We start from the raw sequence: 15,593 nt of genomic DNA, 5'->3' as shown, positions 1-15,593 counted from the left end.
CACTAAATCGCTGCACCACCAGGGCTGCCCTGTATCTTGCAATTTAAACAAACTCAATTGTATGTTTTCCATGTACATAATGGAATTATGGATTAGGATTTTCCATGTACATAATGATGTCATCTGAATCAAGGCAGTTTTATTTCTTCCCTTCCAATCTGTGTACTTCTATTTCTTTTCTTGCCTTATTGTAATGGCTAGGACCTCTGGGATGATAATTAACAGAAATGGTGAAGTCATATAAACTTTTCTCGTTCTTCACTTGTTCTTGATCTTAGCAGAAAAGCATTCAGTATTTCATCATTAGGCATGATGTTAGTTGTAGGTTTTTATAGATGGCCTTTATCAGACTGAGGAATTCCCTTTCTATTCCAAGTTTGCTATGAGTTTTTATGATGAGTGACTATTGAAGTTTTTCCTATTCTTTTTTTTTTTTTTTCTGCTTTCATTGGGATGATTATGTGCTTTTTCTCTATACTGTAACCTTAAATTCTTGGGTAAATCCCAATTGGTCATGATGCATTCTCCTTTTTTCGCATGTTGTTGGATTTGATTTCTTGGTATTTCGGTAAGAATTATTGCTTATGAGGAAACATTGGCCTATAGTTTTCTCTCAATAGCTTTATCTGGTTTCAGTATCAAGGTAAATGATTGTCTCATAAAAAATAATTGTTTTTTTCTCTTCTATTTCTCAGAAAGCTTGTAAAGCATTTATATTATTTCTTCCTAAAATGTTTGATCAACAATGAAGCCATCTGGGCCTGAAGTTTTCTTTGTGGGAAGGTTTTCAGTTATGAACTCAATTTCTTTAATAGATACAGAGCTATTCAGATTTTCTATGTCTTTTTGAATAATTTTAAGTACTTTATTCACATTAATGACCATTTCATTTAAGTTACTGAATTTATTGGCATAAAGTTGTTCATAATATAGAGATGTGGACTTTTACTTTTTCATTTTAAACCTTCTACACTCTGAATACCTTGAAAACTATAAGTTCGTGAAGTTGAAAATGTTGGGAAGTGGCTAGTAAGTTAAATGATTATACTTAAATACTTAAATGATTATACTTAAATAGAAATCTTATATTATTTAATAATTGGTATTGCCTACTATGTAGATGGCATTGTGCTGGGTCCTAAAAAAGCAAAGTTCTTGCCTTTATGGAGCTTATGGTTTAATGAGAGATATTTGAAGCATATCAATAGATTAGGGACAACAGAAGCAAGTGGAAGCATTAGAGAAAATTCATCTAAAGTACCTAGTGAAAGTCAATCAGAGAGAATCAATCAGAATTAATGATTTCACGCATATGTGGAATTTAAGAAACAAAACAAATGAACAAAGGGAAAAAAGAGAAAGAAAGGCAAACCCAGAAACAGATTCTGAACTGTAGAGAATAAACTGATGGTTGAGAGGGGGAGGGGGATGGGGGGATGGGAAATAGGTGATGGTGATCAAGGGGGGCAGGGGCTGTGATGAGCACCAGGTGATGTATGGAAATGTTGAATCACTATATTATACACCTGAAACTAATAGGACACTGTATGTTAATGATACTGAAATTTTAAGTGAAAGTTTATTTGCTTTCTTGTTTTTTTAAATCTTGGATCTTTTTCTATGGCCTTAATATCAAGATATATTTTAAAATATTTTTTATGGGGCACCTAGGTGGCTCAGTGGTTGAGCGTCTGCCTTTGGCTCAGGTCGTGATCCCAGGGTCCTGGGATGGAGTCCCGCATCAGGTTCCCCACAGGGAGCCTGCTTCTTCCTCTGCCTATGTCTCTGCCTCTTTCTCTGTGTCTCTCGTGAATAAATAAATAAAATCTTTTAAAAAATATTTTTTATGTTATATATATTCTAATATGTATATTTTCTATTGATAGGTGTTCATGTTGTTTTGTATTACTATTACAAACAATGTTGTAATAAACATTGTACCTACTTTACTGTGCATATAAGAATGTCTCTGGGGCACTCAGGTGGTTCGGTTGGTTAAAAGTCTGACTCTTCTGCTCAGGTCATGATCTCAGGTGGTATGCTCTAGCTAGCGTTCCGCTCTAGTACTGAGGGTGGAGTTTGCTGGAGATTCCTCTCCCTGCACCCCACTCATTTGTGGGCTCTCTCTCCCCCTCTCTCAAAATAAATAAAATCTCTCTTTTTTAAAAAAGATTTTATTTATTTACTCATGAGAAACAGAGAAAGAGGCAGAGACACAGGCAGAAGGGGAAGCAGGCTCCACGTAGGGAGCCAGATGTGGGACTCGATCCCAGGTCTCCAGGATCATCACCTGGGCCAAAGGCAGGTTCTAAACCACTGAGCCACCCAGGCTGCCCAAATAAAATCTTTTTTTAAAAAGTGTCTAAAATACCTATTAGTGGACTTACTAAATTGCAAGTTATATACAATATTTTGATCAATTCTTTCTCTTCAAAATGCTGTATCAATGTACATTTTCAGTACTGATGGATGAGAGTAGCTGTTTCCCACATCCTTGCCGGGGATATATATCATAAGTCTTTTTGAATTTTAAGATTATCACTTTGCCAGGTACGCAATCATTAAACGCAGGTTTCCAACTAATCAGTATAACACATTGGCTAAGACCACTGCTCTTGTAGCCTGACAGACTTGAGTTCTTACCTTGGTCTTGACCTCCGCCAACCCTGCTTATTAAGTTGGTTCTAAGTGATAGCGTTGTGGCAAGTTTACATGTGAAGTGTGCGAAGAACTTATTTATGGAAAGAGCTCAATAGGACTTATAATAGGACTGGGGCCAAATAGCGGGCATAAAATAATAGCGACTTTGTCAGGAATTGAGTTGGTCCCATTCAAGAGTTTAAGAGGTTCACATTTTCCAAAAAGATTTCCAAAATGCACACTGAAAATGCGGCCAACTTTTTCAACAGGCGCTGTTCTGTAAAAACGGAGATTAAAAGATGCAACTAGGTAACTACTCAGGCTGGGCATTTTTAACATTCAGACGCTGGAGGGTTAAAATCCACCATGCCTACAACTGGATCATATATTTAACTGTAGGTACCTGGTTCGGGATTACCAACGAGCAAATACCTCTTTTCTTTTCTTTTTTTTTTTTTTTTTCCAATATTTATTTATTTATTCAGAGAGAGAGGCGGAGACACAGGCAGAGGGAGAAGCAGGCTCCATGCAAGGAGCCCGACGTGGGACTCGATCCCAGGACTCCAGGATCACACCCCCGGGCTGCAGGCGGCGCTAAACCCCTGCGCCACCGGGGCTGCCCGCAAATACTTCTCTTCTGCCTGGAACCTCTGGTTAAAAGTGGTTCTTGTCAGAAAAAAATTCTCCAGATTTTAAGACGGCCCACCTCTTCCCTAAGCACTGCAGCACCAGCCCGCAGCAAGATGGCGCTTTTCCCTAATCACCTTTCGGGAATGGAGATTTCCATAACGTGCATCACGCGCTGAAAAGGCAGTTTTGCCATTACCCAAGATGGCGAACAGTGTAGCTTCACGGTTTCCAGCTTTCAATATGGCTTCCCCAACCCGTACCTCTGGAGGTTAATTTCAGGAACCAAGCTAAACTCGCCCGGAAGTAGCGTAAGCGGAAGTTGCGTACAGCCCAACTCCCCCCACCCCTCACGGCCGCCCCCGTTCGTATGCCCCGCCCCCGGTGGCGCGGAGTGCAGAGCCAAAATGGCGGCCGAGTTGGAGTACGAGTCTGTTCTGTGTGTGAAGCCCGACGTTAGCGTCTACCGGATTCCTCCCCGGGCCTCTAACCGCGGTTACAGGTACTAACCCCGAGGCACTGCAGCACACGCATACCGGGTCGGGGATGACAGTTTTCTTCTCAGGTAGCACGCTGCGAGTCCTTTGTCACTGCCGTCTCTGGGTTGTCACCTTGCTAGCCTCCCCACCTGGGTTGTTATTACTGTGCCTTTCTGGTCTTTCCTCACTGTGGAATGCCATTACCGCTTTAAAAAAAGAATTACCATCTGCATCCTCCCACCGCTCCTCCCTTGGGCCCCTCTGAGTTACCCATCTGCTCCCCTTCGTCCACATCCAGCCGTGCCTGCTCCATCGCCGATCATCTTTCGTTCGTTTTTTTCCTGCGTCCTTCAGTTTGCCACCCTTGTCGTAACCCCCTCCCGCCCTCCCACTCACACACGTTTCCAGTACCCAGTGCGCATTTGTTGGTAATTGTGTTGGTCATTCTGTAGGTGATAGTTTATCTTCTGTGCTGTTGTCTTGCTACCAAATATCCACCATTTGGTTTTCCCTTCAGTTCTTTTCCTAGTGGGCAGGGGTTATGATTATAGGGTTTTCAGTGGTTGTCCATCATTGTGTTTCTTTTTAGTACCTTTTCTTGATGAAAACATAGTATTTCCTATTTTCCTTCCCACCCTCCCTTCCTGACCTCTCCCATAGCTTTTTCTCTCGAATTAATACAGCATTTTCTCTCTAGGGCTAAATAACCACCATGTAATCATCTCATGACGATGAGGTTCTGAGGATGCTGTAGGAAGTCGTGAAGTCATGTAGTGGAAAGAGTTAACATGTTAACTGGGTTGCATGTTAAAAAATATGAGTATGGACTCTGAAAACTTTGCAGCTGTATGATTTGGGGCAAATCTCTTCGCCTTTCCAAGCCTTAGTTTTCTCATCTGTGAAATAGGGGGGAAAAATCATAATAAAACCTGCTCTAGTTATGTACCTCAAAGAAGTTTTTGAAGGGTTAAATGAAATAATATAATGTGAAAGAATTTAGGAAACAGTAAAGCAGCATATAAGGATATAAGATATTGTTCTTATTGTTCTCTGACCCACGTCACCATCATGATTTTCCTCTTGGCATTTAGTATTATTTTGGCTCTTGTCTTCCTCCTGTGTCCATTATTTTGCCTCCTTACTGCAGGTTCATTCATCATGAATCAGTATCTTTGTGCTTACTGACCTGTGCATTAGACCCTGTAGGTTATACCTTTTGGCAAAGAGGTAGTCCAGTCTTTCATTCGGATTCCCAAGTTGACCATGAACAGGAATCAACATGGTTTTTGATGGTAGTTACATGTAGTCATTTGTGTGATTCAGCTGAGACATCAGCCCCTCTTGACACTTCCATTCTGGCTTTGGAATGCTCTGTGTGTGGTTCCGTAGTGCCTATGCTTATCTCTGTCCTAGTACTCTTCTTTCTGTATTATAATTAATTGCTCTATCTTCTGCTTCTCCAGTCTAGTTATGAACAACTTGAGATCTTTCCTAATTTTATGGTACCAGGGTCTAGTATAGTATCTGGCACATGGAAGAAATTAGTAGATTACATTTAATCACATAGGTTAGCATTGATTGAACTGTTTACTTTCAGGTTTTTTTTTTTTTTTAAAGACCTTCTTTCTTTCACCCATCTGTATTCTCTGTGTTCACTTCCTGGTTTATCCACAGCCTTTTATCCTTATATCAGTTAACTGCACTGAGCCATCAAAACAATTTAATTTTCCTCTTTTTCTTGTTATCTATGTTTTCCATGTTTATTATTGACATTTCTTATCCTCCAAGAGGCATTTTATCACTGAAGGAAGAGAACACTGTTTACAGCAAGATTCCTGTTTATTTGCTTTTGGCAAGACACTTAACTTGAACTGTGGTTTTCTTATTTTTTTTAAAGATTTTATTTTATTTATTCATGAGAGACAGAGAGAGAAAGAGGCAGAGACACAGGCAGAGGGAGAAGCAGGCTCCATGCCGGGAGCCCAATGTAGGACTCGATCCCGGGTCTCCAGGATCAGGCCCTGGGCTAAAGGTGGTGCTAAACCGCTGAGCCACCTGGGCTGCCCTTGGTTTTCTTATTTGTAAAAATGGATATACTACTAATTACCTTGCAGTATCCTCTCAATTTTCATAAAAATGGGCATAATGCTTGGCACATAATAGATGCTTAATAAATGTTACTTTTATGTCTTTTTGTCTGTCTGATCTTTTTTACAGAACCCATTTTACATTATGAGCATGACTTCTCCTTTAGGCTGCCATTAAAGGAAAAACTAGGATTTTTAGGAAGCAGGATGAATACTTTTTTTGAGTGACTAATAAGATTAGAGGGAATGAACGACTTTGATCACCTAGTGTAAGCTATTGCTTCTCAGCTTTCAATGACAATTTAGATCGATGAGAAAGTTATGCATGATTAAGAAATAGTTTCCCAACCTATAAAACTGTTTTTATATTCATCACTGCCCTCCTCCTCATCTAAATCAATAGTAAACTCAACAGTCTGTTTTAATGTAGTGAGAGGAACACTAGATTTTGAAGTTAGGCATTATTACTGTGTAAATGTTCTTCATTTAGAGAGACAGAGCTGATAGGCTTTTCATGCCTATTCTTCATAGTGGTTGTAAGGATTTATTACTGAGGTAAATGAAAATTTGTGAAGTCAGTTCAGAAGACCAGTGAAACCAAGAATTCCTCAGGCTAGTCTTGGGAGTGGGAAAGGAAATAAGGCTCAGGGCTGAGGGAAACTGCTGCTGGGAATATCCATTCACTTATTGAGAATTCGTTCAATATTGGCCACTAGACATGCAAGATACTTATAAGACAGGGAACCTGTCCCAGGAAACATACCTAGTAGGCTTCTTTGTAATATATTCAGCACACTATGTTTAGCTCATGGTGGCATGATAGAAGTAATGACTCATTAAAAAAAAATTAAAATACAGGACCTTTAAGCGTTGTAGTCTGGATCAGATTCAAGTACTTAGCGTCTTTGAGGCATGCCATCAAGAGAGGAGGACATGACAAAGATTTATCTTATAAATCCTGTTCAAAACCTGTGCTAATTTTCATTTTTCTCCTTCCACATTGTTAAATTTTTTCTCTCTCTTTTTTTAAAAGATTTTATTTATTTATTTATTATTTATTTATTTATTTATTTATTCATTCATTCATTCATTCATTCATTCGGGAGACAGAGACATAGGCAGAGGGAGAAGCAGGCTCCATGCAGGGAGCCTGATGTGGGACTCCATCCCAGGACTCCAGGATCATGCCCTGGGTGGAAAGGCAGGTGCTAAACCGCTGAGCCACCCAGGGATCCCCTTGTTAAACTTATTCTTGTTTAGATATACTGTTACCTTTCTAACTTGCAAGTGTTAGTCTTCAGGTTTCTAAGGGATAAGTTTGTTTTGTTTTAAGATTTAATTTTTAAGTAATCTCTGCATCCAACGTGGGGCTCAAACTCATAACCTTGATATCGAGAGTCAGTTGCTCTACTGGCTGAGCCAGCCAGGTGCCCCAGGGTGAGTTATTAATAACTTATTTTGTTTTTTTTTTTTCACATGCTGACAAAACAAAATCACAAATGCGGTGCTTTGTAAAATTCGTCATATTTAAATGTCTTAGATTTCTTTCAAATTCATTTATCACACAGATTATAAGCATTTAGTGTGTGTTTTTTTTCTTTAAGATTTTATTTATTTATTCATGAGAGACACAAAGAGGCAGAGACATGGGCAGAGAGAGAAGCAGGGGCTCCCCGCAGGGAGCCCAATGTGGAACTTGATCCCCCGATCTGGGATCACGCCCTGAGCTAAAGGCAGACACCCAACCCCTGAGCTACCCAGGTGTCCTTTTTTTTTTTCCTTAAGGAGTATTTAGTGTTTTGTATAGTGTTTCCATGCACATCTATATCTCTAGCCCACGTCTTTCCTAAACTCCAGACTCCTATTCAGATGCCTTCTCTGTATTGTTGCTTGAAAATATATTTGACATCTCAAACTGCATATTCAAAATTGAACTCCTGATCTTTCTTCCCAGAAAGATCTTGTTATACCTATAGCCTTTCTGTCTCAGTTTTTGGCAGCTCCTTTGCTCAGGCTAAAATCTTAAGAGTCATTCTTAACTTCTCTCTTCTACCTCACATTAAATCCATTAGAAAATCCTGCTTCTTTACTTTAACTATATCTAGAATCTAGCCTCTATTGCTGCTCTGTCTTCCTAGTCACCGTCATGACTCCTAGATTACTGCAGTGGTCTCTTAATCCCTGTGCTTCAGCACTTACATCCCTACATTGCTTCTATACACAACAAAGTAATCCTTTTAAATAAAAAGATTGGGTGCTTAGGTGGTTCAGTAGTTTAAGCATCCAAGTCTTGATTTTGGCTCAGGTCATGATCTCAGGGTCATGGGATGGAGCTCTGTGTCTGGTTTCATGCTCAGCAGGGGGTAGGGTGTCTCTGCTTGAGATTCTGTCCCTCTGCTCCTCCCCTCGAGTGCATTCTCTCTCTATCTCTGTCTCTGTCTCTGTCTCCCCCCCCCCCCTTTTTTTTTTAAGATTTTTATTTATTCATTAGAGAGACAAGCAGGGGGAGAAGCAGGCTCCATGCAGGGAGCCCGAAGTGGGACTCGATCGTGGGGTTCCAGGATCACGCCCTGGGCCAAAGGCAGATGCTCAACCACGGAGCCACCCAGGGATCCCTCTCTCTCTCCTCCTAAAATAAATAAATAAATCTTTAAAACAATAATTACTCTCAGATAAAAAGGAAGATCATCTTTCACCTCTGCTTAAAATCTGTATTGGTTTCTCCTTCACTCAGAATCAAAGCCAGAGTTCTTGTAAGGCCCATAAAATTTGGCCCTGTTACCTCTTCCACCTCATCTCTTTATTTTATTCTTATGCAGCAGCTTCTTTTTTTTGAGGGCAGACATTCCATTCACACTCCCACCATAGCACCTTTGCACTAATTGTTCCAATCATGGAATCTCCCCGCTCCTCCAATATCTGCATAAGTAACTTTTGCTTCCTTCACATTTTTACTCACATTTCACCTTATGAATAAGTCCTCCCCAGCCACCCTCTTGAATGCTGCAACCTGTTTGCTCTTGTACTACCCTCCCAATATCCTTTTTCTGCCTCTACATTTTTTTACTTTAGCACTTAACCATCTTCTGAGATACTGATTGTCTTACTTATTTTTAATGTTTTTTTATTGTTTGTTTTCTATTGTAAACCTCACGAGGATACGAGTTTTTATTTTGTTCATTCACTGTTGTATCCCAAGTACCTAGAACAGTGTCTCTGACTTAATACTCACTCTGTAGATATTGGTTGAATTCAGTGAAAGATAATACATTTAGGGATTTGGGAAGGCTTCTATTACCCACTATAAGTCCTTTAGTAGACTTTGTTGTTACCTGATCAGTAAAATACTGTTTATATAAATTATTATCTGTGGTATGGAAATAGTTATCATTATGGTAATTTAAAAAAATTGCTTGTGTTTGTACTTAACATGTTTTTATTGATGTTTATTGGCCAATACTTAAGTAGTAAGGATTTATCTGATTTGGGCTATATGTAACAGTGACCCTCTATAGAGGGGATTGCGAGTTATTCTTATTGATTAACAGGTAGAAACAGTAAGCAACCCAGGACAGCGAAACAAATATGGCAAATGATTCTGTATAGATTTTTAGTAATTAAAGACGTGAATTGGAGGCTTCCTATTTTCCTATCCTAGGGCATCTGACTGGAAATTAGATCAGCCTGATTGGACTGGTCGCCTCCGAATCACTTCAAAAGGGAAGATCGCGTATATCAAACTTGAGGATAAAGTTTCAGGTAATCTGTGCTGGTGACTCTAACATATTAAGAGTATTAGTTTGATGCACTTTTGTAAGTATATTTAAATTGGGATTGGAATGGAAATACTTGTGAACAGAATAGTTATAGATTTTTACTTCCTTTGCTTAAAGAAGTCTTTTACTTACCTATCAGGGGAACTCTTTGCCCAGGCACCAGTAGAACAATATCCTGGTATTGCTGTGGAGACAGTGACAGATTCCAGTCGCTACTTTGTAATCCGGATCCAGGATGGTACTGGTAAGGAATCTGGGATTTTGAATGACATGAGATTAGGTAGATGGGTAATACACTTCAATGAAAGTGTGTCCCAGTTGCATTTATCGTATTTAAGTTTACTAATTTTTTCCTCCCCTTTCTCCACAGTTAACTATAGCTGCTAAAGGACAAGGATTAACATGTTATTTGTAATAGATACGAACACAAGTTCAAGACGTGATAATACGTAGACATAAATAAATCAAAATATCTAGCTAACCAAAGAAATCATACATATTGCCTATTCATTCATTGTTTGTAGTGGGTTTTGGTGGATTGCCTTAAGTCACCTATGTGTAGGGCAATCATTCTCGCTTTTCCATAGTCTGTATCAGAGGTTGGCAAACTTTTTCTAGTAAGACACAGATAGTAAATATTTTAGATTTTCATTCTCTATTGTAGCTACTCAATTCTACTGATGTAGTATGAAAGCAGCCATAGATAGTATTTAATACAGATTGGGGTAACTGTGTTTAGTAAAACATTATTTATAAAGATGGCAGCATTTGGCCCTTGGGCTGCATGCATGTAGTTCGTGGTCTCCTGGGCTGTGAAAGAATGTTTCACATTTACGGACTTGATCTAGTTAAGGCAACTGTTAATTTTCACTGGGTTGCAATATTCCCTAAGGCATACTTCTTATTGTGAGTATTTCTGTCTTTCTCACAGGGCGTAGTGCTTTCATTGGCATTGGCTTCACAGATCGGGGTGATGCCTTTGACTTTAACGTTTCCTTGCAAGATCACTTCAAGTGAGTGAAACTTGTCCTTTAGTTACCTGGTTAAAAGGTTTTGGAACTGCTCCTTCTCAATTGAATGGACGCTATTTCTTTTACCTCCTGGTTTCTGTATTTGGTCAGCTAGTTCATTATGCATTGGAACTTCCCATTCACTGTTTCTTTACATTATCTTATGTGTTCTTTCCTTGTAGCCTGGAATCTGTTTTTGGTTCCTTGTACAGTGTTTTGAGATGCTTTTACTTCTATCTTTGGGGAATTGGCACTTGGTTTTAAGTGGCTGAGAGGAGCATACAGAAACAGGGCTGTATGGGAGGTTTCTGGGGAGTTGTGTGCCAGTTTTGTTACTTTGTATAGTTGACATGTTTTATTTCTGTGATAAAATTTCTTCAGCCCACCTGGTTTTGGCACAGTGGTAACGCATAGCACCATGCACACTGTCAACTTCCTACTTTAAGGGCATGCATAGGCATAATTCTGCTTTTCTGCCTCAGAACTCTGAAATTGTGGAAATCCACTCAGTTGGCACAGGGATGCAGCCTGGAAGGACTGAGGAATTAATACTTCCTCAGGGGCAGCCCTCAAACATGGATTATGGGAATTGGCAACTAAATGCCCTCTGGAGGGACAGGTTAAATATGTATTCTATGTGGTTCCTCAGTGATACTGAACCCTGTTGCCCTCTTTCTTGGCTTTTCTTCCTTTCCTTCCTCATTCTTAATGTTCCCTCACTCTGCTTTCTGGAATCCTGTTTCACATAAGTTAGTTACACTCAAATTTGTGTGTTGGACTCTGCTTTCAGGTGATCCCAAATTAAGATAATTTACTCTTTTACTGAAGGTGGGTAAAGCAGGAATCTGAGATTTCCAAAGAATCTCAGGAAATGGACAATCGTCCCAAGTTGGATCTGGGCTTCAAGGAAGGACAGACTATCAAGTTGAGTATTGGGGTAAGTATGGTTTCTTTCCCCTACTCCCTCTATTTCTATAATAAGCTTGTGACTTTTTCTTTCTCTTCTCTGTTTTCTCTTTGTAGAACATTACAACCAAGAAGGGAGGTGTTTCTAAGCCCAAGACCACAGGGGCTGGGGGTTTAAGCTTGCTCCCACCCCCACCTGGAGGCAAAGTCACTATTCCCCCACCATCCTCCTCAGTTGCTATCAGCAATCATGTCACTCCACCACCCATTCCAAAATCTAACCATGGAGGTAGTGATGCAGGTAAATCTATATTAATTTTAACTTTGAGGAATCATCGTATCTTAGGTTTTAATTGGGTAGCACCTCTTTGCCAAAGAGAGAGTTGATGTTTTTGCTAATAAATGGCACTTGGTACTGACAAGGTGATTCTTGCAGCCTCTAGTAAGGAATTAAAACTTCTCTAATGAACTGAGAGTCATGGTATTTGGTAGGTTCTTTGTCAGAAAATGAATAGATATTAAAAAGACTAATTTCTTCATTGTACCTTGGTTAGACGCTAGTAGGCTTGAGAATCAGATGGACTAAGATTTTGGTCATAACTCTGCTATTTTATATCTGAATGGATTTAGTAACATTATTTAATTTTTTTGGTCTGAATATCCTTATCTCAAGATGGAGACTTTAAAATTGCCCCAGGATTGTAAAGGTTAAATGATGTGACAGCACCCAGCGTGATCCATGAAACATAGTAGCCATTTAGTAAATGTTATTTTTTAATCTTTTCTGTTTCTTCACAAAGGCAGTTGGGAGAAAATTAGACAGCACCTGGGTTTATGAATATATTTTCACTCTTCTGTACTATCTGGTGGGAAAAAGAATAGAGTTATTTCTGTTTCGAGAATGAGAACATTAGAACTTGGAAAGAAATTTTTCAAAGATTAGAGAAGTAGATAGTAGAATCTGGAGTTTTAGCCTAATGTATTGTGGGGATGCAGAGCATTTATATCATTGATTGCTAAGAATAAACTTTCTCTTTCTGGAATTTTGAGGTAAAAATGGTTATATCCTACTTTTCATAAGTTTCTCTAGGGATAATGTCTAAGATTTATTATTTTTTTAATTAAAGTTTTTATTTTTAAGATAATTGTAGATTCACATGAAGTTGTAAAAAATAAGACAAATCCTTTGTTCCCTCTACCTCGTTCCCCTAAGTGATAACATTTTGCAAAACTAAAGTCAAATATCACCAGGAAATTGATGTCAATACCATTTACTGATTTTATTTAGATTTCACCAGATTTATGTATTCTCATTTGTGTGTATGTGTGTGTTTTTAGTTGTATGCACTTTTATCGTGTGTAGGTTCCTAGATCCATCACCATGGTCAGGAAACAGAACAGCTCCATCAGTACAAACCATGATCAGAAAACAGAACAGCTCCATCAGTACAAGGATCCCTCATGTCATCCATTTATAACCATACCTACCTCCTGCATCCTGCCCCACACCCTCTCACTAACTAGGCAATCACTAATCTCTTCTCCATCTCTGTAATTTTATCATTTCATGAATGTTATATAAATGGAATCATAGAGTACGTAACCTTTGGGGATTGGCTTTTTCCACTCAGCATAATTTCCTTGAGACTCATCCCAGTTGTGTATATTAATAGTTTCTGTTTATTGCTGAGTAGTGGTTCATGGTGTGGACATACAACAGCATATTTAACCATCACTCATGGAAAGACATCTGGGTCATTTCCAGTTTTTGTCTATTACAAATAAAGTTGTGAACATTTGCATATAGCTTTTTGTTTGATAATACATTTTTATTTCTAAGATTTTTATGTTTTCCTTTTTCTTTTTTTTTTTTTCTCTTTACTGTGTGTTCAGATATCCTCTTAGATTTGGATTCTCCTGCTCCTGTCCCGACATCAGCACCAGCTCCAGTTTCTGCAAGCAATGACTTGTGGGGAGACTTTAGCACTGCATCCAGGTATGAGCCTAGTGAAACCACAGTACTCTCATTCAGGGTACAGAGGATATGTTACAGTCAAATGAAATCTTGTTCTGGGAAAGCAGGGCATTTGCAGGTCATACAGAGTGCTTGGCAGGAATTCTAGGTAAGGAAGTAGAGGAGTGCTGGGGATGGTGGGGTAAGAAAGCTGTAGGATGGAGTTGGAAGTGGGATATCAAGCCTCAATAAGTAGATTTTCTGGAGATAGAGTTTTAGAAATTCTGGGCAGCAATTTCTCGGAAGCTATTACATTGAAGAATGGAGTAGCTATCCTAATTTCTTTGGCTTTCTCTCTGTTCTCCTGTCTTGCAGCTCTGTTCCAAACCAGGCACCACAGCCATCCAACTGGGTCCAGTTCTGAATAGCATTGGCAGGACATTAAGGACAGACTTGAAGAAAAAAATGACCTTGAGGGCACCAATCTGTGAGGGAAGTTAGGAACCCCTTCTCTCCCCAGAACCAAAATTACTGGACAATCTTTTTCATAGCTTCTCCATTGCATTCAAATTGGTTTATGTCACTCCCCTATGTTGTTACTTGCTGTACAGCCAAGAAAGTATGTCCTTATCTCCTGTTCACTAGTAAGGCAGGGGAATAGTGGGTCTTATCATACTTGTGGCTGACTATGCAGGGCCCAGAAGGCCATGTCTCTTTGAGGGGGGAATGAACTCTACCATCTGTAAAATTTTTCTCCATCATTTCAATTCTTTAACTTAATTCTGAATCATCTCATGACCCTGTGTGCCTCTTTGTGAAGCCCTATTTAGCAATTTCAGGGGAGACAGAAACCTTGAGATTTCCTTTTCCATTAACCTAAGACCCTAAAAATGGACTGAGTGACCTCAGTGTTTACAAATTCAGAGTTTTGATTGGGATAGGTATGAAGAGAGACCCGTTTCCTGGGTCTCTGTTATATATCCTCCTTCAGGCTTATCCTGCTCAGTGAATATCCAGTGCTGGGTGCAGCTCCATCACCCTGTCATGTGTTTACATGTTTCTTCCTATGCTAAGAGGGTTTTGTCGGTGGCACTTTCACTGTTCTTTTGTTTGTTGAATGGTGCAACATCGTTGACTAGTGGGTCTCTTGGATGAAGGAGATTCAGGGGACCATGTTTCCCAAGTTAGGTTGTAGAGAAGTGTTTACTTTCTTGCAGCTCCATCTAGTTGCTGCATTTGAAGTGTGGCATTACTTTGTATTTGCCCTATTATTTGACCTGAAGTTGAAGGGTTTAGAGTTTTTAACCTGATATGTAGAGCAGAGGGGTTGAAAGCACGTAACTCTCTTTCAGTACCCACGTTGCCTTGCTGCCTGGGTATCTGGCCCCTTTCCATAAACATTTATTTTTCAGTCCATCTAGCTCTTCAATAGTAGAAAGCTGCTGTTCCATACATCATCATTTATGAAGGAATTCGGAGAGTCCATGAAGCTAGCTGTGAGAGGTTTGCCTGAGTGATGGCTTTGATACATTGTCACCTAGGGCATCTCAGAAGCAACTTACTCTCCCACCACTTTCCCTTCCCTCTACCCCACCATTCCTTTTACGATGCTGTGAAGAGAGTTCCCTTTCTTAGATGAATGGGCACTATCTATTTTGTTCGTTAATGGGCAATTTTAGAATGAACTGGGAGGATATCTTTTCTTCCTTTAGAACTTCTTTGGATGTGTACACTCGGACTGAAGGGAGTCTTATGTTTAGTTTCAAAATGCATTCTCTCTTCTGGATTTCTTTCTTGACTTTTTAACTTTGGGTCCATTTTTTTTTTTTTTTCATTGCCTCCTGTTCCAGGCAGCTCTATTCTTACAGAGCCATGGCAGGACATTTTAAAATTCGAATAGAAAACACTAAATGGAAAGTTCTATAGAATCACTAGTGACTAACTACTGGGAACCTATTTTCTCAATCTTCCTCCATGTTGTGTTCTTTGTATTCTCAAGATGATAATATATTATGTATTTGAATTGCTGAAATTAAAAATGAAATTTAAAATATATGTATATAAAGCGTATGCTGTATTGGTGCAATAATGGTAATTAAAAATGTGGAAAAAGG

At 39.3% G+C, this 15,593-nt stretch overlaps 1 protein-coding gene across 1 annotated transcript; it reads left to right on the top strand.

Moving 5' to 3' along the window:
- Positions 1 to 3,611: 3,611 nt before the first annotated feature.
- Positions 3,612 to 15,593, top strand: NECAP1 (NECAP endocytosis associated 1). Its single transcript, XM_038576681.1, has 8 exons — positions 3,612 to 3,769; positions 9,492 to 9,592; positions 9,749 to 9,853; positions 10,541 to 10,622; positions 11,448 to 11,556; positions 11,643 to 11,826; positions 13,419 to 13,521; positions 13,855 to 15,593. The coding sequence occupies exons 1-8, from the start codon at positions 3,675 to 3,677 to the stop codon at positions 13,901 to 13,903; spliced, it is 828 nt and encodes a 275-aa protein (XP_038432609.1). The 5' UTR covers positions 3,612 to 3,674; the 3' UTR covers positions 13,904 to 15,593.

This window comes from Canis lupus, chromosome 27 (assembly GCF_011100685.1).
Source record: "Canis lupus familiaris isolate Mischka breed German Shepherd chromosome 27, alternate assembly UU_Cfam_GSD_1.0, whole genome shotgun sequence".
Taxonomy (NCBI): Eukaryota; Metazoa; Chordata; class Mammalia; order Carnivora; family Canidae; genus Canis; species Canis lupus.
Note: the sequence above shows the minus strand (reverse complement) of the source record. Positions and strands in the feature narration are given on the sequence as shown.

Coding starts and splice junctions, on each gene's coding strand:
- NECAP1 (XM_038576681.1), top strand. CDS start 3,675: ATGGCGGCCGAGTTGGAGTACGAGTCTGTTCTGTGTGTGAAGCCCGAC. Junction 9,854..10,540: donor CCGGATCCAGGATGGTACTG/GTAAGGAATCTG, acceptor TCTTTCTCACAG/GGCGTAGTGCTTTCATTGGC. Junction 13,522..13,854: donor GACTTTAGCACTGCATCCAG/GTATGAGCCTAG, acceptor CCTGTCTTGCAG/CTCTGTTCCAAACCAGGCAC.